The sequence below is a fragment of the Somniosus microcephalus genome, chromosome 5 (assembly GCF_052327205.1).
Source record: "Somniosus microcephalus isolate GS21.2 chromosome 5, FLI_Smic_1.0, whole genome shotgun sequence".
In the NCBI taxonomy this organism is placed as follows: Eukaryota; Metazoa; Chordata; class Chondrichthyes; order Squaliformes; family Somniosidae; genus Somniosus; species Somniosus microcephalus.
The window spans coordinates 316,212,305-316,238,760 of record NC_140991.1 but is presented as its reverse complement, the minus strand read 5'-3'; the positions used below and the strand labels follow the sequence as shown (position 1 = coordinate 316,238,760).

Below are 26,456 nucleotides of genomic sequence, written 5' to 3'. Positions count from 1 at the left end.
CCCTCTGCCTTCTGTCACTAAGCCAGTTTTGTATCCAATGTGCCAAGGCACCCTGGATTCCATGGGCTCTTACCTTCTTGACCAGTCTCCTGTGCGGGACTTTATCGAAGGCCTTACTGAAATCCATGTATACCACATCCACTGCGTTACCCTCATCCACACACCTAGTCACCCCCTCAAAAAATTCAATCAAATTAGTCAGACATGATCTTCCCTTGACAAAGCCATGTTGACTATCCCTGATTAATCCTTGCCTCTCCAAGTGGAGACAAATTTTGTCCCTCAGAATTTTTTCCAATAATTTTCCTACCACTGATGTTAGGCTCACTGGCCTGTAGTTCCCCGGTTTTTCCCTACTTCCCTTCTTGAATAATGGTACTACATTAGCGGTTCTCCAGTCCTCTGGCACATCCCCTGTGGCCAGAGAGGTCCTAAATATATGTGTTAGAGCCCCCGCAATCTCTTCCTTTGCCTCACACAGCAGCCTGGGATACATTTCATCCGGGCCTGGGGATTTATCCATTTTTAGGCCAGCTAAAACCGCCAATACCTCCTCCCTCTCGATGTTAATATGTTCGAGCATATCACAGTCCCCCCGCCCTATTTCGATGTCTACATCGTCCTTCTCCATAGTGAAAACAGATGCAAAAAATTCATTTAAAACACCTCCTACATCTTCCGGCTCCACACATAGATTGCCACTTTTGTCCCTAATGGGCCCTATTTTTTCCCTAGTTATCCTCTTACCCTTAATATACTTATAAAACATCTTAGGATTTTCCTTTATTTTGCTCGCCAGTGTTATTTCATGGCCCCTCCTTGATCTCCTAATTTCTTTTTTAAGTATCCCCCTGCACTTTTTGTACTCCTCTAGGGCTTCCTCCGTCTTTAGCCTTTTGTATCTGCCAAAAGCCCTCCTTTTTTTCCTAACCCATTCTCGTATATCCCCTGACATCCAAGGTTCCCTGTGGTTTTTGGAACCACCCTTGACCTTTACGGGAACATGTTGCCATTGTATGATCTCAATCTCCCTTCTGAAAGCCTCCCATTGCTCCGATGCGGATTTTCCTACAAGTAGCTGATCCCAGTCCATTTTGGCCAGATCCTGCCTTATCCTATTAAAATCGGCCTTCCCCCAATTTAGAACCTTTATTTCCGGCCCATCCCTGTCCTTTTCCATGACCACCTTAAATCTCACCATATTATGGTCACTGTCACCAAAGTGCTCACCTACTAGCACTTTTTCCCACTTGGCCGGCCACATTCCCTAGAATTAGGTCCAGTACCGCCCCCTCTCTTGTAGGACTTTCTACATGCTGGCTCAAAAAGCTCTCCTGGATGCACTTTAAGAATTCTACACCCTCTGAGCCTTTCACATTCTGACTATCCCAGTTAATATTGGGGAAGTTGAAATCCCCCATTATTATTACCCTATTATTTGCACATTTCTCTGAGATTTGCCTACATATCTGTTCCTCTATCTGCCCCTGACTGTTTGGAGGCCTATAGTACACTCCCAGCAAAGTGCTTGCCCCCTTTTTGTTTTTAAGCTCCACCCATATGGCCTCATTAGAGGAACCTGCTAATATATCATCCCTCCTTACTGCAGTAATTGACTCCTTAATTAATATTGCGACACCCCCTCCTCTTATACCTCCCCCTCTGTCTCGCCTGAAGATTCTGTACCCCGGAATATTGAGCTGCCAGTCTTGCCCCTCCCTCAACCATGTCTCCGTGATAGCAACAATATCATACTCCCATGTGTTTATCAACACCTTCAGTTCATCCACCTTATTTGCAAGACTCCTTGCATTAAAATAGATGCCATCCAGCCTTGCCCTTATATGTTTGCCCTGTCTACCAAGCTGACTTGTTTTTTTCTCTATAATTGGCAGCACATCACCCCCTATTTCAGCTCCCCTCTGTATCCCATCCCCCTGCCAAGTTAGTTTAAACCCCCCCCAACCGTGCTAGCAAACCTCCCCGCAAGGATATTTGTCCCGCTCTGGTTCAGGTGCGACCCGTCCGACTTGTACAAGTCCCACCTTTCCCAGAAGCAGGCCCAGTGATCCAGGAAAGTAAAACCCTCCCCCCTACACCAACTCTTTAGCCACGCATTCATCTGCTCTATCCTCCCATTCCTATACTCACTAGCACGTGGCACTGGGAGTAATCCAGAGATTACAACCTTTGAGGTCCTGCTCTTTAATCTGTTACCTAGCTCCCTAAATTCTTGATGCAGGACCTCATCCCCCTTCCTACCTATGTCGTTGGTCCCAATGTGGACCACGACCTCTGCCTGCTCACCCTCCCACTTAAGAATGCCCTGTAGCCGCACAGTGACATCCATGACCCTGGCCCCAGGGAGGCAACAAACCATCCTGGAGTCACGTTTGCGGCCACAGAAATGCCTATCTGTTCCCCTTACGATAGAATCCCCTATCACTATTGCTCTCCCACTCTTTTTCCTCCCTTTCTGAGCAGCAGAAGCGTCCCTGGTGCCAGGAAGCTGGCTGCTGCTGCCTTTCCCTGGTGAGTCATCCCCCTCAACAGTATCCAACTTGGTATACCTGTTTGAAAGGGGGATGTCCGCAGGGGTTCCCTGCACTTCCTGCCTGCCTCTGTTGCTCCGCCTGATGGTCACCCCCTGTGCAGCCCTACCCTGAGGCGTGAACAACTCGCTAAACGTGCTATCCACGACCCTCTCAGCATCGCGCATGCTCCAAAATTCATCCACCCGCAGCTCAAGCGCCGCAATGCGGTCTACAAGTAGCTGCAGCTGGATGCATTTCCCGCACACATGGTCGTCAGGGACACTGGCAGCGTCCCTGACTTCCCACATGGAGCAAGAGGAGCAGAACAGGGCAGAATTTGAGGAGCACAGAGGTCTCGGGGGGATGTGGGGCTGAAGGAGATTTCAGAGCTAGGGAGGGGCGAGGCCATGGAGGTGCGGGGGTTTGTGGGAGCTTGCTGTGCGCAAATTGGCTGCTGTGTTTCCTACATTACAACAGTGACTACACTTCAAAAAGTACCTCATTGGCTGTAAAGCGCTTTGGGATGTCCTGTGAAAGGCGCTATAGAAATGCAAGTCTTTCTTTCAAACTATATCTTTAACCAGCTCTTTCTCAAAGGGATTGTTTGATTTAACTGGGAGCGGATTGTACTGCAATGGAACTGAATGTCAGGCGCTGCGTACAACGGGCGGCCTATCCGATACCGCACGTTTTGCAGCGCCGTCCGAGATGAATTTCTAGGCCGTAATATTTTGATTTTTTTTTTGGTTTAAGTCTTTGTTCTGGGCAAAATATTTTCAGAAAGCATTTTTAAGCAATTCGTAAGGAAAATATAATCAAGCATCAGCCAGGGGCCAGACTGTGTAATTGTAGTGTGACGAGTTTAATAAGGTGGTTGCTGTTACAGACCCCGGAACAAATGGAAAAACATTGGCACAAAAGAGTGACAAAAAGAGACAGCAGAAAGGGAGATTTTGCGGATGGCAAGTGTGCAAAAACTAAGGTGTTAAATAAGATGCAGCTCTGCACTTCCAATTTGTAATTGAACAGTAACACAAGAAGGATATTATTCGCCTCCGAGTTGGAAGCAAAGTGAAGGATGTTGGATCTATTCTTATTGGAAAAGTGGGAACTTCAAGGTGACCTAACAGAAGTTTCCAGAATTTGAGGGGGATTGACTAAGTTGATCCAGGCAAAATTATTCAAGTTAAAATTTCAAACACTGCGGGATATAATTTTTGAAAACCAGGAAGCGAGGATTTATTAGGAAGTTCCAGCAGATCTGTTTCACACAAGGGACAATTTGGGATAATGGGCACACTGAGTAATCCACTGAAGCAATAAAAGCATAGATAGAGTGGATAGGAAGGACCAATTTCCCCCAGCAGAGAGGTCAATAACCAGGGGGCAGAGATTTAAAGTAATTGGTAGAAGGATTAGAGGGGAGTTGAGGAGAACTTTTTTCCCCCAGAGGGTGGTGGTGGGGTCTGGAACTCACTGCCTGAAAGGGTGGTAGAGGCAGAAACCCTCATCACATTTAAAAAGTACTTGGATGTGCACTTGAAGTGCCGGAACCTACAGGGCTATGGACCAAGAGCTGGAAAGTGGGATTAGGCTGGAGAGCTCTTTTTCGGCCGGCACAGACTCGATGAGCCGAATGGCCTCCTTCTGTGCCGTAACTTTCTATGATTCTGTGATTAAAAAGACAAACCATTTTTTTTCTATTTAATAAAAAGAGATTCGGTGGCTATTACGGGAAGGCAGGAAATGCAGTCAAGATCAATCGAGGAAGTGGGTAGGCTTGTTGGGATAAAATGTTACTCTTCCTGCTCCTCAAATTTCCTGTATGGTGGTCATAGTGAGCGCGGAGAAAGCTGTAACGGAGTCATATCTCATGACAGCCAGTAACCGGGAAGGATGGATGCTCCCGATGGCGGGGGAGTCCAGAACCAGGGGTCACAGTCTAAGGATAAGGGGTAAGCCATTTAGGACTGAGATGAGGAGGAATTTCTTCACCCAGAGAGTGGTGAACCTGTGGAATTCTCTACCACAGAAGACAGTTGAGGCCAATTCATTAAATATATTCAAGAAGGAGTTGGATATATTTCTTGAGGCTAAAGGGATCAAGGGATATGGGGAGAAGGCAGGGACAGGGTACTGAATTTGGATGATCAGCCATGATCTCATTAAATGGCGGAGCAGGCTCGAGGGGCCGAACGGCCTACTCCTGTTCCTATCTTCTATGTTTCTATGTAACCAATGTTTCCCCTAATAGTATTTTTTGGGGTGCGTGGCCCATTCACAGTTTCGCGCATGCACGAAATTTAACATCGGAAAAGCCGGTCCCGGGCTGTGCGGGCCAGGCAGAGAGCCGCACAGCTTAGCGGGAACGTTGCCGGTAACATGGTAGCGAGAGGCACCACTGAAGAGAAAGTATGTGCGGGGTTACCATCCAAACTTCGGAAAATTATCCAGCTGAATGAGATGTGTTGGAGTTTGTTACTGTGGCTCTAAGATCACCTTTAAGGTTTATTTCACTTCACGTAGTCAGATTGACCAGGACGCGAAAAGCAATAGCTAAAATGAAAAGAGTATTGAAATGACTGTACTCTACAAATACTAAATGAACACAGGAACAGGAGTAGGCCATTTAGCCCCTCGAGCCTGTCCGGATGAAGAACCTTACACCTACTTAAGCTTCCTGGCTTTCTCGTCTGCGCTCTGCAGTTTTCGGAGTCTCATCCTCTCTCGTGGAGTCATTTTCTGTACTTCAGACTGCTCGCGTAGTGTCTGCAGGTGAATCTTCTTCTGTCTAGAAAGAAAACGCAGAATAGTAAAAATAAGTCATGTTGCAGGCTCCTCCGTTATTGCTCGATGTAGCGCACGCCACTAAGTCACACGGACCAGGGCGGCTATAAGCTCAATCCTTCTGCTGCATTAGGTAATCTCCGACAGGCCAACAGTAAGAGCACAGGCAGAGACAGCAGAATCAGCCACCGTTCCCATTGTTTGATCGCTATTTGACGATTCTTACTGGTAGTGCGCGTCTGCAGGTGAAGGCTTATACTCGCTGGAGTTTAGAAGAATGAGAGGGGATCACATTGAAACTTATAAAATTTTAACAGGACTAGACAGACTAGATGCAGGAAGGATCTTCCCGATGGCGGGGGAGTCCAGAACCAGGGGTCACAGTCCAAGGATAAGGGGTAAGCCATTTAGGACTGAGATGAGGAGGAATTTCTTCACCCAGAGAGTGGTGAACCTGTGGAATTCTCTACCACAAAAGACAGTTGAGGCCAATTCATTAAATATATTCAAGAAGGAGTTAGATATATTTCTTAAGGCTAAAGGGATCAAGGGATATGGGGAGAAGGCAGGGACAGGGTACTGAATTTGGATGATCAGCCATGATCGCATTGAATGGCGGAGCAGGCTCGAGGGGCCAAATGGCCTACTCCTGCTCCTATCTTCTATGTTTCTATGACCAGATCTGACTTGGTTCTAAAGCTCCCACAGAAAGAAAGAAAGACTTGCATTTATATAACGCCTTTCACAAGCTCAGGGCGCCCGACCAAATGCATATAGGCTAAATCTACTAGTAAGATTTATTTATAGATTAATTAATTTACAGAAGCCAAATGGTCCAGCAAGATCTTCAGGAACAGCGAAATTATTAGAATTAATACATGGAGTGGGGAGGGGGGATGAACTTCTTACAACGCTTGATAGTTTTCAACGACACAGTCAGGCGTATCTTTTGATAAACCTTCCTGATGCAAAACTGTGTGAAGACATTGCAAATCTCAGCACAGCCCCGGCAATGTTCCCGTTAAGCTGTGCGGCTGCGCAGCGGTCTGGCGATCCCGCGCAGGCCGCTCACCGGCTTCAATATGGGAAAAACAGCGCGCGTGGTAAAAATCTGAATGGGCTGCGCAGCCAGTTAAAGGGCCCGCGCACCGGAAAAAAACAATGAGAGGGAACGTTGATCGTGGAGTTTAACATTCCTGGCAGAACGAAAGAGTATAGGAGAATTCTCCACTGCTAGTCTGTCCAAGTCGGAGCTGTCAATGATCCACGCTCAAAGGTACATAAAATGTTAATAATCCACAGTCTCAGTTCTGAGTATCTGGCCCTGTGTAATTAAATTTTCGCCGAGATCAATAATCTCGACTAACTTCCTGATCAAACAACCTGCCCTGGTTCTGTAGACAATGGCCCGTATTTTCCGATCCCTACGGGTGCATACGCGCTGTGTACACACCCGTAGGGACCTCGCAAGTGCCGGTTTCAGGCATGTGAAGCTCATGCGCTGAAAACCGGCACTTTCGATCTGTGAAGAATCCTCTTAACGGATCCTCCGCCTGCCCTGGCGAAGGGCCTCCGCGGGGGGAGAGTTCCGCTTTCTGCACCGCCTCCGCCTGCTGAAATCCCTTAGAAATCTTACGCCTGGTAAAAGCCTGCGTAAGGCTTGTTTTTACCAGGATAAGAGTTTAAAAAAGTTAAAAACATTTTTTTTAACTCATTTATAATTTAAAAATACTTGAAAAAAAGATAAGTTTATTTTTAGCCCCGTAAAAAACTTTTTTTTTCAAAAAATTAAATTTTTGTTTGAAATATTTAATTTAATGTAATTTTAACTAATTTTAAAAACGTGATTTAAAAAAAAAGACTTAATGTTTTGATGTGTTTTTGGAGTGATCTCCATTCATACTTTTGACAGGTCTAAGCTGTCAAGAGTGTGAAGGGAGATTCCCTTCTTTCATTGGTTCCCCATGGCCCACGTGATCCCAGGGACGCTTGCGAACCGCATGCACCCCTGGGATACCTGGGCCCTGCGCGTTTCGTAGAGCAGAGGCCCAGGAGCGGAAATATCTGGACCTCGGGAGCCCTCAGGTAAGGGCGTAGATTTTTTACAGATCGGAGGCCTCCGCACGCAGGAAGCCGCCGATCGGAAAATATGGGCCGATGTGTTTCTCATCTTTCGTTTTTTTTATTTGGTAATGGACAGCAACTTCGATAAATGACTTCCATATACAGTGGCTCAGTGGGCAGCACCCTTGCCTCTGAGTCAGAAGGTTGTGGGTTCAAGTCCCCACTCCAGAGACTTGAGCCCAACAATCTAGGCTGACACTCCCAGTGCAGTGCTGAGGGAATGCAGCATTGTCACAGAATCACAGAAACCCCACAGTACAGATAGAGGCATTTCGGCCCATCGAGCCTGCACCGACACATATCCCACCCCATCCCCGTAACCCCACGTATTTAATCCCCCTAACACTAAGGGTCAATTTATCATAGCCAATCAACCTAACCCACACATCTTTGGACTGTGGGAGGAAACCGGAGCACCCGGAGGAAACCCACGCAAACACGGGGAGAATGTGCAAACTCCACACAGTGTCGGAGGTGCCGTCTTTCAGATGAGATGTTAAACCGAGGCCCCGTCTGCTCCTTCAGGTGGATATAAAAGATCCCATGGCACTATTTCGAAGAAGAGCAGGGGAGTTCTCCCCGGTGTCCTGGGGCCAATATTCATCCCTCAATCAACATAACAAAAACAGATTATCTAGTCATTATCACATTGCTGTTTGTGGGAGCTTGCTGTGTGTAAATTGGCTGCTGCATTTCCTACATTACAACAGTGACTACACTTCAAGAAGTACTTCATTGGCTGTAAAGCGCTTTGGGACATTGGGCGGTCGTGAAAAGCTCTGTAGAAATGCAAGTCTTCCTTTTTCTTTATAACTCTTAACTTTTTTTAAACTGCATGAAATAAAGACAGAAATGTCTCTATTTTGTTACTGGGAGCACGCAGTTGTCATCTTGCTCACCCTGGGGAAAGTAAAAGCAAAAGATTGTTTGCAAATGATGTAGTTTTAATTGGCAGTATTGGTGACAGAACAACACCATTAACATGTCGACTGTCAGCAAAAAACCAGTTGAAACGTAACAACCTCATTAATACCAAATGGAGCAAGCTCTCTCTAGGTTGTTATTAAGAGGAACTGGGAAAGAGCACTTAGCCTAGTCAGACCAGAGTGCACATCCTTTTCTGCCTAATTGAACATATGCCTTATCTTAACTTACATTCCCACTACTGAAAGCCCGTCTCTCACCTGGGACTATGGTTCCCACCTATAAACTGACACTGGCGTGAAAATGCCAAAAAATATATAATTAGTAGCGGTTCATGTCTGAGACGCACACATGAATAATGAAACTCACTAACATCTTAGTATATGGCGGCCTATATTTGTGTACAACAACTGTGTACAACACTGTTCAGTTTCCTTCCTTCTGAGCTGATTATTTGCCTTCTTGAGAATCTGCTAACAATGTATTTAGGAGTTGGCGATGACTATTCAAGGTGCTTTCTCGTGAAATGGAGAGATTGAATAAAACATGAGGCAGGGCTGGAATATTTCTTACTACGCTAATTTAGTGATACAGGCTTTTACCATACAATAATGATTGTCATCTCAGGATATCAGGTCCATTATTTTGCCTCATTTATCTACTGACTCTTGGCAATACATTTAGATTGGAAAACATTTTGCTAAGCTGTTCCTCCAATTTTATATCCTACTTCTGTTGAAGGAATATGGTTTCACAGGCGCTGTCAACACCATCCCCCCGCCCCCCCCCCCCCCCCACAAAAGCAGCCATTCATCACGTGCGAGGTTTGGTGATTTGGTTTGACAAGCTATTTTAACCTGGGTGTCAGCCGTGGCTCAGTGGGCAGCACACTTTGCCTTTGAGTCAGAAGGTTGTGGGTTCAAGTCCCACTCCAGAGACTTGAGCACAAAAATCTAGGCTGACACTCCAGTGCAGTGCTGAGGGAGTGCTGCACTGTCGGAGGTGCCGTCTTTTGATGAGGCGTTAAATCTTTTTTTTTGCACACTATGGGAATCGAGGGATATGGAGATCAGGTGCGAAAGTGGAGTTGAGGTCGAAGATCAGCCATGATCTCATTGAATGGCGGAGCAGGCTCGAGGGGCCGAATGGCCTACTCCTGCTCCTAATTCTTATGTTCTTAAACCGAGGCCCCATTTGCCCTTTCAAGTAGGCGTGAAAGCGCTAACGACACTATTTTGAAGACGAGCAGGGGAGCTCTCCCTGGTGTCCTGACCAATATCACAAACGGAGTGACTGCTGCCAATGAACTGGAGGCTGCGCAGAAGCGTACTGCTCACTCCAACAACCGGAAGCATGATGTTTCTGCTGTTTTTAAAACGATCATACTAACGAGCCCGCTCCCTCCCCAGCTTTAAAAAAAAAAAATTAACGAACTTGCTCCCGTGACGAACCAGCAGCGCGCATGTGCAGACCGCCACCGGTTCGTTGGCAGCAGTCGCGTCCTATCACAAAAAAACAGATTGCCTGCAGCACTCCCTGACATGAATCAGTCATTCATGAAAGAAAGACTTATGAAATAATACTGAGCGGCCTGCGGGTGGCACTGTCCAGGGAGAGTATAAATACTCGGGCACGGGCCCAGCTTGCGCAGGACATTCTTAACAGGGACTAGTGAAGGACACAACTAGACCTCCATGTTGTAAAACAGTTGATTAAAGCTTTGTTTAACGCTTAGACCAAGTGCCTAGTAGTTTTCTTACGTCACTCCCTCTATTTTTTTTTGGGCCCACGCGGCCCCTTTAACGGGCTGCGCGGGCCATTCAAAATTCCGCACATGCGCAGTTTATCTATTTAAAGCCGGCTCACCGATTGTGCAGGACCCGCGTCTGACAGCAAGATATGATGTGCTTCTTGACAGGCAGGAGAAAGGGGTAATCATCACAAGTGATCGCCAGTGAATTTATATTGCAATTAGGGGTTACGTGTTTATCCGTTCCTTTAGATTGGAAAATTGCACATGTCACTCCATTATTTAAGCAAGGTCAGAGAGGGAAATCAGGGAATTAGAGACCAGCTAGCCTAACATCTGTTGTCAGCAAATCACTAGAGTCTAGGATGAAGGATAGAGTGACTGAACACCGTGAACATTTTCAGCTGATCAGAGAGAGCCAGCATGGATTAGTCAAAGGGCGGGTCATGCCTGACGAATCTGATTGAATTTTTTGAAGAGGTGACTAAAGTAATGGACAGGGAAATGTCTATGGATGTTAGTTACATGGACTTCCAGAAGGCATTCAATAAAATCCCTCATCAGAGACTGTTTGCTAAAGTTGAAGCTCATGGAATTGAGGACAAATTATTGATCTGGTTAGGAAACTGGCTGAGCAGCAGGAGACAGAGAGTAGGGATAACGAGCAGGTACTCAATTTGGCAAGATGTGACAAGTGGTGTATCTCAGGGATCTGTGTTGGGGCCTCAACTATTCACTGTAATTATTAACAACTTAGATGATGGAATAGAAAGCCACATATCCAAGTTTGCCAATGACACAAAAATAGGCGGCATTGTAAGCTGTGCAGATGGAAGCATAAAATTACAAAGAGATATTAATAGATTAAGTGAATGGGCAAAACTGTGGCGAATGGAATTCATTAGAGGCAAGTGTGAGGTAATCCACTTTGGACCTAAAAGGGATAGAACAGGGTACTTTCTAAATGGTGAAACGCTAAAAACAGTGGAGGTCCAAAGAGACTTGGGGGGTCCAGGTACATCGATCATTAAAATGTCATGCACTGGTACAGAGAATAATCAAAAAGGCTAATGGAATGGTGGCCTTTATATCTAGAGGACCAGAATACAAGGGGGTAGAAGTTATGCTGCAGCTGTACAAACCCTGGTTAGACCACACCTGGAGCACTGTGAGCAGTTCTGGGCACCACACCTTAGGAAGGATATATTGGCCTTGGAGGGGGTGCAGTGTAGGTTTACCAGAATGATACCTGGACTCCAAGGGTTAAATTACGAGGAGAGATTACACAAACTAGGGTTGTATTCCCTGGAATTTAGAAGCTTAAGGGGTGATTTGATCGAAGTTTTCAAGATATTAAGGGGAACAGATAGGGTAGAGAGAGAGAAACTATTTCCGCTGGTTGGGGAGTCTAGGACTAGGGGGCATAGTCTAAAAATTACAGCCAGACCTTTCAGGAGTGAAATTAGGAAACACTTCTACACACAAAGGGTGGTAGAAGTTTGGAACTCTCTTCCACAAACGGCAATTGATGCTCGGTCAATTGTTAATTTTAAATCTGAGATTGGTAGATTTTTGTTAACCAATGGTATTAAGGGATACGGGGCAAAGGCGGGTGGATGGAGTTAGGTCACAGGTCAGCCATGATGTCATTGAATGGCGGAACAGGCTCGAGGGGCTGAATGGTCTCCTCCTGTTCCTATGTTCCTGATAAGATTAACCCATACACGGCACATATAGGGATGTAGGCTTTGGATCATAGGAGAACTTGGTCTGCTCGTAGGAAGTGCATTTTGGCCGGCAACATTGAAGAATGCGGGCCCCGACAAGAATATTTATCAAGGACACCTAATGAATCCTAAATCCCATTAACCTTAACTCCTTAATCAAAGAGCTGCCTGAGGTTTATCACTCAGACTATGCCTGAGGGAAAATGATACCTAAATTTAGCTCGCTGAACAGTCTTAAATCAACCCAGTTCACATTAATTTAGCATTTACACGACCCAACCTCCCATTAGGATACCAGAAGCTACTGAGTGAGTAAACTAACCCATTCTTGCCAAATTGTCAAAGAAAAAGCCAGAGGATAAAGTCATGCCCTAACATTTCTTTATTAACTGTATGATCGTAATTAGCAGGTTTAAAATTTAGACTGTGAGCATGCAAATAATTGTTTACCCGATGCGGTTAGCCGACAGAATGAATGATGGAGGTTGCACAGCCAGTTCAGGTGTATCACAGTAATCTAGCCCTGGACAAACTTACAAGCTCCAAAGCAATATTGGCTTGCACTTGCTCTTGTAATTAACACCAAGGCCTAGCGATGTGTCTCGGGCAGTTGCGCAAAGCAGGCAGAGTCGGATCGGCCGCCCGTTATAGGCAGCGTCTGATACGCGGCTCCATCGTGGTCAATGACCCGAACAACAGGCGCTGCCGATAACGGGCAGGCGGTCCGATACCGCCCGCTCTGTGCCACTGCCCGAGAGGAATTTCTAGCCCTATCTCTCTAAGTTAATATTCTGCAAGTTTCATGCTTAGATAAGGGACAGAGGAATGATTAATGCACAAACATAGCTGAGTTAAAGCACAATGTTGAGGCCCTCTATAGGTGCATAAAACCTGTGGAACATTAATTACCATTTATACATGCCCAGTTTAGAAAGGGTGTTTTTATTCTTTCCCCAGACTAACATTTACATTGATTGTGCTCTTGATTTCATACTTGTTTCTTGCGACCACGAAGACCTCTTTCACTAGCTGGACAAGGGCAGCAGGCGCATGGGAACACCACCACCTCCAAGTTCACCTCCAAGTCACACACACCATCCTGACTTGGAAATATATCGGCCGTTCCTTCATCGTCGCTGGGTCAAAATCCTGGAACTCCCTCCCTAACAGCCCTGTGGGAGCACCTTCACCACACAGGACTGCAGCGTGACATTCCAGATGGCCACTGGTAGTACCTTCCGCAACTCGGCTGAGCTCGGAGGGGAGTAATCAGGATACTAATTTCTTGATTGTGATAAACTCGTATGGCTAAACAGTATTTCATTAGGTCCTTGAGTGTGTGCGATAAATCAAAGATTTTCATCCAAAAGCCATGGGATGTGGAAAAACAAAATAAACCGCAGAATACACAGACTAATAATGGTGAATTGATTGGAGCAAGGTGGCAGAGAACAAGCACAAATTAATTTACGCTCGGGTAATCTCAGTTGATCAACGTATATGTTTTGGAATATGATTTCAAACCATTTGTAGTCAACTGTGTGATTTATGTGGTAATTATTTATGCAAATTCAATTCAACAGCTTGTGATTATAATATGCATTCCCTCCAATTAACATGTTGCCAATTCTGCTTCTAATTACTGAGCTAGCTAACACCCACAGTTGCTTCTTATTCCTTCGTAATTGTAAATTTTACGTAAATCATATTCTGGTTTATAATTACCACCTACTCTCTAAATGTCGACACATCTTCCTCTGACTGCGTTTGTTTTGTATTAGTTTATGGTGATTTATATTTGAAGATTCACTATATAGCTTTCGCAATATGAATTCCTCAGTCCAATTAGCTGCAAAGTGCCAGAGTGAAGCTGACACAATGATTTGAGATGTGATTATTTGAGTACTTCACTCCATTTAAATATTACTTAGAAATATACTTGTGAATGATCAATTCATTTTGGAGGCTCTGTAATAATTGGTTAACATGAGGGTCACTATTTACCTTGATCAACTGGCAATGATGCTTGATGAAAAATCATTCGGCCCAACCGGTCCGTGCCGGTGTTTATGCTCCACACGAGCCTCCTTCCACCCCTCTTCATCTCACCCTACCAGCATAACCTTCTATTCCGTTCGCCCTCATGTGTTTATCCAGCTTCCCCTTAAATGTATCTATACTATTCGCCTCAACCATTCCCTGTGGTAGCGAGTTCCACATTCTCACCGCTCTCTGGGTAAAGAAGTTTCTCCTGAATTCCCCAGTTGGACTTTTTAGTGACTACCTTATATTTATGGCCCCTAGTTCTGGTCTCCCCCACAAGTGGAAACATCTCTATGTTTACCCTATCAAATCCCTTAGTAATTTTAAAGGCTTCTGTCAGGTCACTCCTCAGCCTTTTCTGTTCAGGGGAAAAGAGACCCAGCCTGTTCAGCATTTCCTGGTAAGTTATAACCTCTCAGTTCTGGAATCATCCTTGTGAATCCTTTTTGCACCTTCTCTAGTGCACTTAGTGCCTGTGTTCCTGACCATACCCCGTTATTTCTCCTATACGGCCAGTATGTGAGCCGGGATATTGAACTAGCTGGCAGGCTAGTTGACGATGTGGGCATCACAAAAAGCCCAATCCTGATCTTATCCTGTGTACACACAAGTGGTTTTCAAAGCCCTTTTTGTGTGTAGCACCCTCTCCTGATATTAGCAGATCCCAGGGGAGCCCTTTCAAATACTGACACCCCCCTAACCCAGAAACCCCTTATTTAAACTTTCTATCAATGGGGTCAGCAACCCACGGTGCTTTTACTGATTCTGTGTCAGCTGTGGCTCAGTGGGCCGCACCCTCGCCTGAGTCAGAAGTTTGTAGGTTCAAGTCCCCACTCCAGAGACTTGAGCACAAAAATCTAGGCCGACACCCCAGTGCAGTGCAGTGCTGAGGGAGTGCTGCACTGTCAGAGGTGCCGTCTTTCGGATGAGACGTTAAACCAAGACCCTGTCTGCTCGCTCAGGTGGATGTAAAAGATTCCATGGCACTATTTTGAAGAAGAGATGGGGAGTTCTCCCCGGTGTCCTGGGGCCAATATTTATCCCTCAATCAACATCACTAAAAAACAGATTATCTGGTCATTATCACATTGCTGTTTGTGGGAGCTTGTTGTGCGCAAATTGGCTGCCATGTTTCCCACATTACAACAGTGACTACACTTCAAAAAGTACTTCATTGGTTGTAAAGCGTTTTGGGACGTCCGGTGGTCGTGAAAGGCGCTATATAAATGCAAGTCTTTCTTTCACAACAGCAGAAATAACGAGCTAATAATTCAACAAGTACAGAAACTGATGGCATATGGATAGACATCTGGCAACCTCACAGACCTCCTAGGTTCTATAAATCCACCAGTTTGAAATCATGTGGTGCACACATGGCATTTTCAGCATAAGTCTGTGGATCAGCGGATAGCAATGTTTCCCTTGCAAAAAATTTCTCCTCACCTCCTCTCTAAACCTCCAACCAATTGCATTCAATCTATGCCCCCTGGTTATTGACCCTCCTGATCTGAGAGATACATGTTGGCCAGCACGCAGAGAACTCGCTGCTCTTCTGCAAATGGTGCACGGAATCTTTAATATGTACCACAGCACGTCCCACAGCAGGGCTTGAAAACACAGCCTTCCTGACTCCAAGGCAAGAGTGCTAGCGCTGAGCCAAGCTGGCATATCGATTACCTTTGAAGATCAGTGTGTTTGAATGCAGAACCTACCCCTTGGAATCTCAAAGGATCAGTGGCCACAGTAATACTGATAAAATAGAGAAAAGTGCTTCCCAACAGAGTTTTCCTGGTTCTTTAAATAAGTTTGTGAAACTATCTGGGAGGGTGGGCATTGTCTTCACCTCCATTGTCTAGTTCCAGGCTGTAGACTTCAAGCAAGCATATGTCAAATTCAAACCTGGTCACATTACAAACACCGCAGCAGGCGTGTCTTAGCGCCTTTTGGAAACCACAACACGCAGACACATCTTTGATCCAAAGCAATTTTTGGAAAAGTAAATTTGAATCTCCTGTTGCTTTATTCAGGGAGAGTTGAGGGTGTTTTTTTTTAATATAGAAGTTGGGCCGGCTAAAGTGTCAGCCTTGGCTCAGTGGGCCGCACTCTCGTCTCTGAGTCAGAAGGTTGTGGGTTCAAGTCCCACTCCAGAGACTTGAGCACAAAAATCTAGGCTGACACTCCCAGTGCAGTGCTGAGGGAGTGCTGCACTGTCGGAGGTGCCGTCTTTCAGATGAGACGTTAAACTGCGGCCCCGTCTACTCTCTCAGGTGGATGTAAAAGATCTCATGGCACTATTTTGAAGAAGAGCAGGGGAGTTCTCCCCAGGACAATATTTATCCCTCAATCAACATCACTAAATCAGTTTATCTGGTCATTATCATATTGCTGTTGGTGGGAGCTTTCTGTGCGCAAATTGGCTGCCGCGTTTCCTACATTACAACAGTGACTACACTTCAAAAAAAGTACTTCCTTGGCTGTAAAGTGCTTTGGGACGTCCGGTGGTCCTGAAAGATGCTATAGAAATGCAAGTCTTTCTTTCTCAATGGACATTACCTATTGTCCATTGCACTCCCAGAGACACAGATGCCTGCACCCCCCGCCCCCCCCACCCAACACGGTATCTCTCCTTTCTCCTCTGCTCTTTTTTTTTTATTCGTTTGTGGGATGTAGGCATCGCTGGCAAGGCCAGCATTTATTGCCCATCCCTAACTGTCCATGTGGTGAAGATGCTCCCACAGTGCTGTTAGGGAACGAGTTCCAGGATTTTGACCCAGCAACGATGAAGGATCGGTGATATACTTCTAAGTCAGGATGGTGTGGAACTTGGAGGGGAACTTGGAGGTGGTGGTGTTCCCATGCGCCTGCTGCCCTTGTCTTTCTAGGTGGAAGAGGTTGCGGGTTTGGGAGGTGCTGCCGAAGAAGCCTTGGCGAGTTGCTGCAGTGCATCTTGTAGATGGTACACACTGCAGCCACGGTACGCCGGTGGTGGAGGGAGTGAATGTTTAAGGTGGTGACTGGGGTGCCAATGAAGCGGGCTGCTTTGTCCTGGATGGTGTCGAGCTTCTTGAGTGTTGTTGGAGCTGCACTCATCCAGGCAAGTGGAGAGTATTCCATCACACTCCTTACTTGTGCTTTGTAGATGGTGGAAAGGCTTTGGGGAGTCAGGAGGTGAGACACACGCCACAAAATACCCAGCCTCTGACCTGCTCTTGTTGCCACAGTATTTATGTGGCTGGTCTAGTTAAGTTTCTGGTCAATGGTGACCCCCAAGATGTTGATGGTGGGGGATTCGGCAATGGTAATACCGTTGAATGTCATGGGGAGGTGGTTAGACTCTTGCTTGTTGGAGATAGTCATTGCCTGGCACTTGTGTGGCACGAATGTTACCTGCCATTTATCAGCCCAAGCCTGAACGTCGTCCAGGTCTTGTTGCATGCGGGCATGGACTGCTTCATTATCTGAGGAGTTGTGAATGGCACTGAACACTGTGCAGTCATCAGCGAACATCCCCATTTCTGACTATATGTTGGAGGGAAGGTCATTGATGAAACAGTTGAAGATGGTTGGGCCTAGGACACTGCCCTGAGGAACTCCTGCAGCGATGTCCTGGGGCTGTGATGATTGATCTTCAACCACCACAACCATCTTCCTTTGTATGACTCCAGCCAGTGGAGAGTTTCTCCCCCCGCCAATTCCCATTCACTTCAGTTTTACTAAGGCTCCTTGATGCCACACTCGGTCAAATGCTGCCTTGATGTCAAGGGCAGTCACTCTCACCTCACCTCTGGAATTCAGCTCCTTTGTCCATGTTTGGACCAAGGCTGTAATGAGGTTGGGAGCAGAGTGGACTTGGCGGAACCCAGACTGAGCATCAGTGAGCAGGTTATTGGTGAGTCAGTGCCGCTTGATAGCACTGTCGATGACATCTTCCATCACTTTGCTGATGATTTGAGTGTAGACTGATGGGGCGGTAATTGGCCGGATTGGATTTGTCCTGCTTTTTGTGAATAGGACATACCTGGGCAGCTTTCCACATAATCGGATAGATTATAGGGAACGGTAGCATAGTGGTAATGTCACTGGGCTAGTAATTCATGAGGCTGTACTAATGATCCAGTGACGTGAGGTCAAACCTCACCACTGGCAGCTGCGGAATTTAAATTCAGTTAATTAAATAAATCTGGAATAAAAAGCTAGTATCAGTAATTGCAACCATAAAACTATCGGACTATCGGATTGTCGTAAAAACCCATCTGGTTTCGTAATGCCCTTTAGGGAAGGAAATCTACCGTCTTTATCTGGTCTGGCCTATATGTGACTCCAGACCCACAGCAATGTGGTTGACTCTTAACTGCCCTCTGAAATGGCCCAGCAAGCCACTCAGTTGTAACAAACCGCTACGAAACACAATAATAAGAATAAAACCGGACGGACCACCCGGCATCGACCTCGGCACCGGCTACGGACACGGCAACGGCACACCCAGCCCAGTCAACCCTGCAAAGCCCTCCTCACCAACATCTGGGGACTTGTGCCAAAATTGGGAGCGCTGTCCCACAGACTAGTCAAGCAACAGCCTGACATCGTCATACTCACAGAATCATACCTTTCAGCCAATGTCCCAAACTCCTCCATCACCATCCCTGGGTATGTCCTGTCCCACCAGGGGTGGCGGCACAGTGATATACAGTCGGGAAGGAGTGGCTGTGGGAGTTCTCAACATTGACTCCGGACCCCATGAAGTTTCATGGCTTCAGGTCAAGCATGGGCAAGGAAATCTCCTGCTGATTCCCACCTACCGCCCTCCCTCAGCTGATGAATCAGTGCTCCTCCATGTTAAACACCACTTGGAAGAAGCACTGAGAGTAGCAAGGGCACTGAATGTACTCTGGGTGGGGGACTTCAATGTCCATCACCAAGAGTGGCTGGGTAGCACCACTACTGACCAAGCTGGCCGAGTCCTGTAGGGCATAACTGCCAGTCTGGGCCTGCGACAGGTGGTGAGAGAACCAACATGAGGGAAAAACCTCATCCTCACCAATCTATCTGTCCATGACAGTATTGGTAGCAGTGACCACCACACTGTCATTGTGAAGATGAAGTCCTGTCTTCACACTGAGGACATCCTTCATCGTGTTGTGTGGCACTACCACCGTGCTAAATGGGATAGATTCAGAACAGATCTAGCAGCTCAAAACTGGGCATCCATGAGGCACTGTGGGCCATCAGTAGAATTGTATTCCACCACAATCTGTAACCTCATGGCCCGGCATATCCCTCACTCTACCATTACCATCAAGCCAGGGGACCAACCCTGGTTCAATAAGGAGTGTAGAAGAGCATGGCAGGACCAGCACCAGGCGTACCTAAAAATGAGGTGCCAACCTGGGGAAGCTGCAACACAGGACTACATGCATGCTAAAAAGCGGAAGCAGCATGCTATAGACAGGGCTAAGCGATCCCACAATCAATGGATCAGGTCAAAGCTCTGCAGTCCTGCCACATCCAGCCATGAATGGTGGTGGACCATTAAACAACTAACGGGAGGAGGAGGCTCCATGAATGTCCCTATCCTCAATGATGGTGGAGCCCAGCACGTGAGTGCAAAAGACAAGGCTGAAGCATTTTCAGCCAGAAGTGCCGAGTGGATGATCCATATCGGCCTACTGAGGTCCCCACCATCACAGAAGCCAGTCTTCAGCCAATTCGATTACACTCCACGTGATATCAAGAAACGGGGGAGCGCACTGGCTACAGCAAAGGCTATGGGCCCTGACAACATCCCGGCTATTGTGCTGAAGACTTGTGCTCCAGAACTAGCCGCGCCTCTAGCCAAGCTGTTCCAGTACAGTTACAACACTGATCACACAATAGGGCCTCTCCCCCCTAATCTCCCATTTGAACAGTCTCTCTCTTCCTATCCATCAATAAGATGATCTCCCCTCCCTTCCACTCCCCGGTTTCTCTTTTTTCTCCACGAGATCTAACCCCTCTTTCCTTATCCAACCACCTAAATAGGGGCCATTTCTTCCTCTCCCTCTGTCCTCCCAAAGAGATCATCCAAGGGCGATGTCTCCTCACTGCCCTCCTCCAGGAAGGTCTCGCTCACTCCTCCTCAATATCATTTGTGTCTCTCCATTCCCCAGACTGCGGCAATACTGAGATTAGCATTCACAGATATTTTTTAGATATTTCTAGCCCTATAATCATTAAACTGAGTCTAAAAGCAATACAAAAAATATCAATTTATCAAATTGGAACATATGACATAAATGATATGCAGTTTCGTGCAATCCAATTTTATCTAAGATTGTTCCAATCAAATACCATCAAAGGAATTATATATTTTCCTCCTCCTGGTCTTGCAATACTTTCTCTGATTTCTGTATTCAATCTGTGGGTTTTTAATATTTTCCCTCCCCTCCTCTTTCTCTTCTTTCTACAGTTTCTGCAATATTTTCTTACTCTTCTGTGCCGTAAAGTTCTATGATTCCTAACCTGAGTGTCTGTTCTCCAGATGTTTCTGCAGCATCTGTAATAGTTTCTCTCCTACATGTTTCCTTTCTCTCACACAGACACACACACACAGACAGACAGACAGACAGACACACACACACACACACACACACACACACAAACACAAAGACAGACACAAAGTCAGACACACAGACACATACACAGTCATAAGACACACAGACAGACAGACAGACACACACACACACACACACACACACACACACACAAACAGACACACACACACAGACAGGCACAAAGACAGACACAAAGACAGACACAAAGACACATACACAGAGTAATACAGACACACTGACAGACACACAGGCAGACAGACACACAGAGACACAGACACACACACAGACAGACACACACACACAGAGACAGACGCACACAGAGACAGACACACACAGAAACAGACACACACAGAAACAGACACACACAGAAACAGACACACACACACGCACACACACTCTGCAGTTTTTGTAATATTTTCCTTCTCTTTCTCGGAGTATCTGTTTCTGTACCTGTCTCTCCGTCTGCCTCTTTCTGTAGCTGCCTCAAAGCAATTCACACGACAAACTGCTCTGAAGTGCAATGAATGTATTGTAGGCAAACAAATGTTATTTTGCGCGATATCAGACAGTGCCACTTGAGCTATCAATCAGTTTTGATTCGAAAGAGTACAGCAAGTAATCAGGTGTTTCACAAAAGTACTTTGTGCTCGACAAGCAGTTGTTTTGTTCTCTAGTCTTTTGAGCGATACGCTCGTCCAACTTTATTTTGCATGTGTTCGCATGCAGTAGAACACATGATTACTGGTTCGTCAGCTTCACTTGTTTCAATACAGTTCTGTGAACATTACACCACACTGACCCCTACTGTCAGCGTACCGTACAAGCCTAATCGGATGAAAAATAGGGCAGAAAGAAAGACTTGCATTTATATAGCGACCTCAGGACGTCCCAACGCGCTTTACAGCCAATGAAGTACTTTGTGAAGTATAATCACTGTTGTAATGTAGGAAACGCGACAACAATTTGCACACAGCAAGCTCCCACAAACAGCAATGTGATAATGACCAGATAATCTGTTTTTCAGTGACGTTGATTGACGGATAAATATTGGCCCCAGGACACCGGAAATAACTCCCCTGCTCTTCTTCGAAAAAGTGCTGTGGGATCTTTTACGTCCACCCAAGAGAGCAGACGGGGCATTGGTTTAATGTCTCAGCTGAAAGACGGCACCTCCGACAGTGCGGCACTCCCTCAGTACCGCGCTGGGAGTGTCAGCCCGGATTTTTGTGCTCAAGTCTCTGGAGTGAGACCTGAACCCACAACCGCCTGACTCAGAGGCGCGGGTGCGGCCCACTGAGCCACGACTGACACACCTCAAAAGCTATATCACAAAACAATGAAAATTTTTTTAGTGATACACAAAAAAAAGTTTCGGAATCCAGGATTTAAAAAAAAATCCTCCGAATTTCTAGCCACAGAAAACCTCTTGACTTGTTCATTGGTAAAAGAGTAAGATGAAGATAATGAATTTTTTTTAAAAAAAGCTCCACAAATATTATAATTAAAAAGGTATTGGAGGGGGTGCATGAACTATTTTTTTTTAATTGAGCATCGCTGTCCAAGTGGCAGATAAGCAGCTGGTCTCAACTCCAACACCACTCGAAATTTCAGCCTCGCCGAATTGATTAACGAGGCAACTTCCAGGAGCCCAGGAAATCCTAATCGCCTGATTCGAATGCATGCTTGCTCCTAACAGTCGAGTCCCACTCTGAAACAGGAGCTGTCAGCACGACTCCCAGTGGCGGCTGATCAGACAACTGAGTAATTCACATCAGCTCATTGAAAGCGCTAATTGTGGATTCCTGCTCTGATCCTGCATTCCCACTTTCACCGATACTGCCTCTGCATGACGCATGAGGGGTCAATTTTGTTTTTCTTTTGATTATTTACAGGCTTCACCCTAACATATGTCAAAGCAATCGCTCATACCTTCCTGTCCAGGGACAGGGACTGCTGCAAAGCTTAAATATATTGAGATTTTTTTTAATCTATCAAAGTTTTAAAAATACCGTGGGGGTGAAATTGGATAGCGCTAGCCCTGGCAGTGTGAACTTGGCACAGGGAACGATCCTTGCACTAGTTTGGGGAGGCCTGCAGCACAACCAGAATTGGGCCACAACAACAAAAACAACAACTTGTATTTATATAGCGCCTTTAATGTAGTAAAACATCCAAAGGTGCTTCACAGGAGCGTTCTCAAACAAAATTTGACACTGAGCCACATAAGGAGAAATTAGGGCAGGTGACCAAAAGCTTGGTTAAAGAGGTCGGTTTTAAGGAGCATCTTAAAGGAGGAAAGAGAGGCGGAGAGGGGGAGAGGTTTAGGGAGGGAATTCCAGAGCTTAGGGCCCAGGCAGCTGAAGGCACGGCCACCAATGGTGGAGCGATTATAACCAGGGATGCTCAAGAGGGCAGAATTAGAGGAGTGCAGAGATCACGGAGGGTTGTAGGGCTGGAGGAAATTACAGAGATAGGGAAGGGGCGAGGCCATGGCGTGATTTGAAAACAAGGATGAGAGTTTTAAAAACGAGACGTTGATTAACCGGGAGCCAATGTAGGTCAGCGAGCACAGGGGGTGATGGGTGAACGGGACTTGGTGCGAGTTAGGACACGGGCAGCAGTTTTGGATGACTTCAAGTTTGCAGAGGGTGGAACGTGGGAGGCCGGCCAGGAGTGCGTTGGAATAGTCACGGAATGATCCTTGTGCTGGAACAGGTAGACCCCAGGCATGCCCGATACTGGACGTCCAGGAACGATCCTTGTGACACTCATAAAATGTCACTCTTGCAACAGTTTTACAGAAGCAGCCTTTTAATGAAAAACGGGATCATTGTTTATTTTGGTGTTGCTGCAATTACTGATCCACGAACGAAATCAGGGAATGCACAGCTTGGAAACGTACAATTCCCGAGAACGTGAATTTAGGGAGAAATCTGGTGTTGCCAATTCTTCATTCTAAGATGGATTTCACCTCAAAGCAAAGGTGACTTATATCACAAGCAGCCTACAGGAAAGGCAGACCCAACATTTAAAGGCTGAAATAAAAACAGGAAAAACGAAATGCCGGAAATGTGCAGCGAGTCAGTCAGTATCTGAAAATACAGGTTCTTGACCCTTCAGGTGTATAGCCCAGAATCAGAGCAATTATTCCCCTAATCAAGACTAGCCTTGAGGTCTACATATGAACATCAGAATTAGGAGCAGGAGTCGCCACACGGCCCCTCGAGCCTGCTCCGCCATTCAATAAGATCATGGCTGATCTTCGACCTCAACTCCACTTTCCCGCCCGATCTCCATATCCCTCGATTCCCCTAGAGTCCAAAAATCTATCGATCTCAGCCTTGAATATACTCAACGACTGAGCATCCACAGCCCTCTGGGGTAGAGAATTCCAAAGATTCACAACCCTTCGAGTGAAGAAATTCCTCCTCATCTCAGTCTTAAATGGCCGACCCCTTATCCTGAGACTGTGACCCCTAGTTCTAGACTCTCCAGCCAGGGGAAACAACCTCTCAGCATCGACCCTGTCAATCCCCCTCAGAATCTTATATGTTTCAATGAGATCACCTCTCATTCTTCTAAACTCCAGAGAGTCTCGGCCCAATCTACTCAATCTCTCCTCATAGGACAGCCCTCTCATCCCAGGGATCAATCGAGTGAACCTTTAATGCACCACCTCCAAGGCAAATATATCCTTCCTTAGGTATAGAGACCCAAAACCTGTCAAGCCCTCTCAGAATCTTATATGTTTCAATGAATAAGTCTTACTTACAATGCATTCCTGATTTGAAGAGCTTCTTTTTGGGACGTTGTTGTCTTGTCTTTCAGGGTAATGTTTGAAAACTTGCATTTGATATTCTGTAATTTGCATTGGAAGAAAAACACACAGTGATTAAAAGGTGCCACCGTAGGTGCTTTGCATGTTCACAAAATGCCAGGGAACATGTACCTGAAATCTAAAGAACAGCGAAGAAAGAACATTAGAAAATACAGCTACAAACATCTTCGTGCACATAAACAAAAGCAGTTGTTCCAGATGGATCGTGCAAAGCAGTCATTCGAGCAATAAAATCTCCAAGGTGAAAGCTACTGTTCTTTACTGGAAAATTATGTATAATGCATCTATCCTGTAACAGTGGGTATTCACTTACAATATACACCAAGTATACTATTCTCATCGACAATGCAAGGACGCCCAGTATCACTTCAATTCAACAACAACTTGTATTTATAGAGCGCCTTTAACGTAGTGAGACGTCCCAAGGCACATCATAGGAGCGTTATTAAACAAAATTTGACACTGAGCCACACAAGGCGAAATTAGGGCAGGTGACCAAAAGCTTGGTCAAAGAGGTCGGTTTTAAGGAGCGTCTTAAAGGAGAAGAGAGAGGCGGAGAGGTTTAGGGAGGGAATTCCAGAGCTTAGGGCCCAGGCAGCTGAAGGCACGGCCGCCAATGGTGAAGCGATTAAAATCAGGGATGCTCAAGAGGGCCAGAATTAGAGGAGCGCAGATATCTCTGGGGGTTGTGGGGCTGAAGGAGATTACAGAGATAGGGAGAAACATAGAAGATAGGAGCAGGAGTAGGCCATTCGGCCCCTCGAGCCTGCTCCGCCATTCAATGCGATCATGGCTGATCATCCAAATTCAGTACCCTGTCCCTGCCTTCTCCCCATATCCCTTGATCCCTTTAGCCTTAAGAAATATATCTAACTCCTTCTTGAATATATTTAATGAATTGGCCTCTACTGCCTTCTGTGGTAGAGAATTCCACAGGTTCACCACTCTCTGGGTGAAGAAATTCCTCCTCATCTCTGTCCTAAATGGCTTATCCCTTATCATTAGACTGTGACCCCTGGTTCTGGACTCCCCGGCCATCGGGAACATCCTTCCTGCATCCAGTCTATCTAGTCCTGTTAGTATTTTATAAGTTTCAATGAGATCCCCTCTCATTCTTCTAAACTCCAGCGAGTATAAGCCCAATCGACCCAATCTCTCCTCATACGTCATTCCTGCCATCCCAGGTATCAGCCTGGTGAATCTTCGCTGAACTCCCTCCATGGCAAGAACATCCTTCCTCAGATAAGGCGACCAAAACTGCACACAATACTCAAGATGTGGTCTCACCAAGGCCCTGTACAACTGCAGCAAGACACCCTTGTTCCTGTACTCGAACCCTCTCGCTACAAAGGCCAACATACCATTTGCCTTCTTAACCGCCTGAAGCACCTGCATGCTTACCTTCAGCGACTGGTGCACAAGGACACCCAGGTCTCATTGTACTTCCCCTTCTCCCAATCTATTGCCATTTAGATAATAATCTGCCTTCCTGTTTTTGACACCAAAGTGGATAACCTCGCATTTATCCATGTTATATTGCATCTGCCATGTTTCTGCCCAATCACCCAACCTGTCCAAATCATCCTGGAGTTTCTTGGCATCCTCCTCACAGCACACACTCCCACCCAGCTTTGTGTCATCTGCAAACTTGGAGATATTACATCTAGTTCCCTCGTCTAGATCATTAATATATATTGAGGGGTGAGGAGGCCATGGAGGGATTTGAACACAAGGATGAGAATTTTAAAATCGAGGCGTTGCTTAACCGGGAGCCAATGTAAGTCAGCGAGTGCAGAGGCGATGGGTGAACGGGACTTGGTGTGAGTTAGGACACGGGCAGCAGAGTTTTGGATGACCTCAAGTTTACAGAGGGTAAAACGTGGGAGGCCAGCCAGGAGTGCGTTGGAATAGTCAATTCAAATCACAAGTTACAAATGCCCATCAATCACTGTCTGCGATGGCAGCTCCCTTCAGTAAATCCCAAGTTCCCATTACCCTTCTCTCACTGTCTGACGTGGCATCTCCCGTCAGTAAAGGAAAAACAGCTGAAACTCAATGCTTTTCAAAGGTTGGTTTGATGGCATTGATGAAACCACTCAGGGTTTATCCTTGTGACTTATAAACCCCTTTATCTGTCAG

At 46.1% G+C, this 26,456-nt stretch overlaps 1 protein-coding gene across 2 annotated transcripts in view; it reads right to left on the bottom strand.

Annotated features, from left to right (window-relative positions):
* The window catches only part of nek11 (NIMA-related kinase 11), a 362,483-nt gene that overhangs the window by 177,221 nt on the left and 158,806 nt on the right, over positions 1 to 26,456 (bottom strand). For both annotated transcript variants that reach the window (XM_085989285.1, XM_085989286.1), the window contains exons 9-10: positions 24,252 to 24,337; positions 5,206 to 5,325 (exon numbers count right to left, since the gene is read on the bottom strand). In XM_085989285.1, coding sequence (XP_085845411.1) covers positions 5,206 to 5,325; positions 24,252 to 24,337 — 206 coding nt within the window. The remainder of the gene's footprint in view (positions 1 to 5,205; positions 5,326 to 24,251; positions 24,338 to 26,456) is intronic.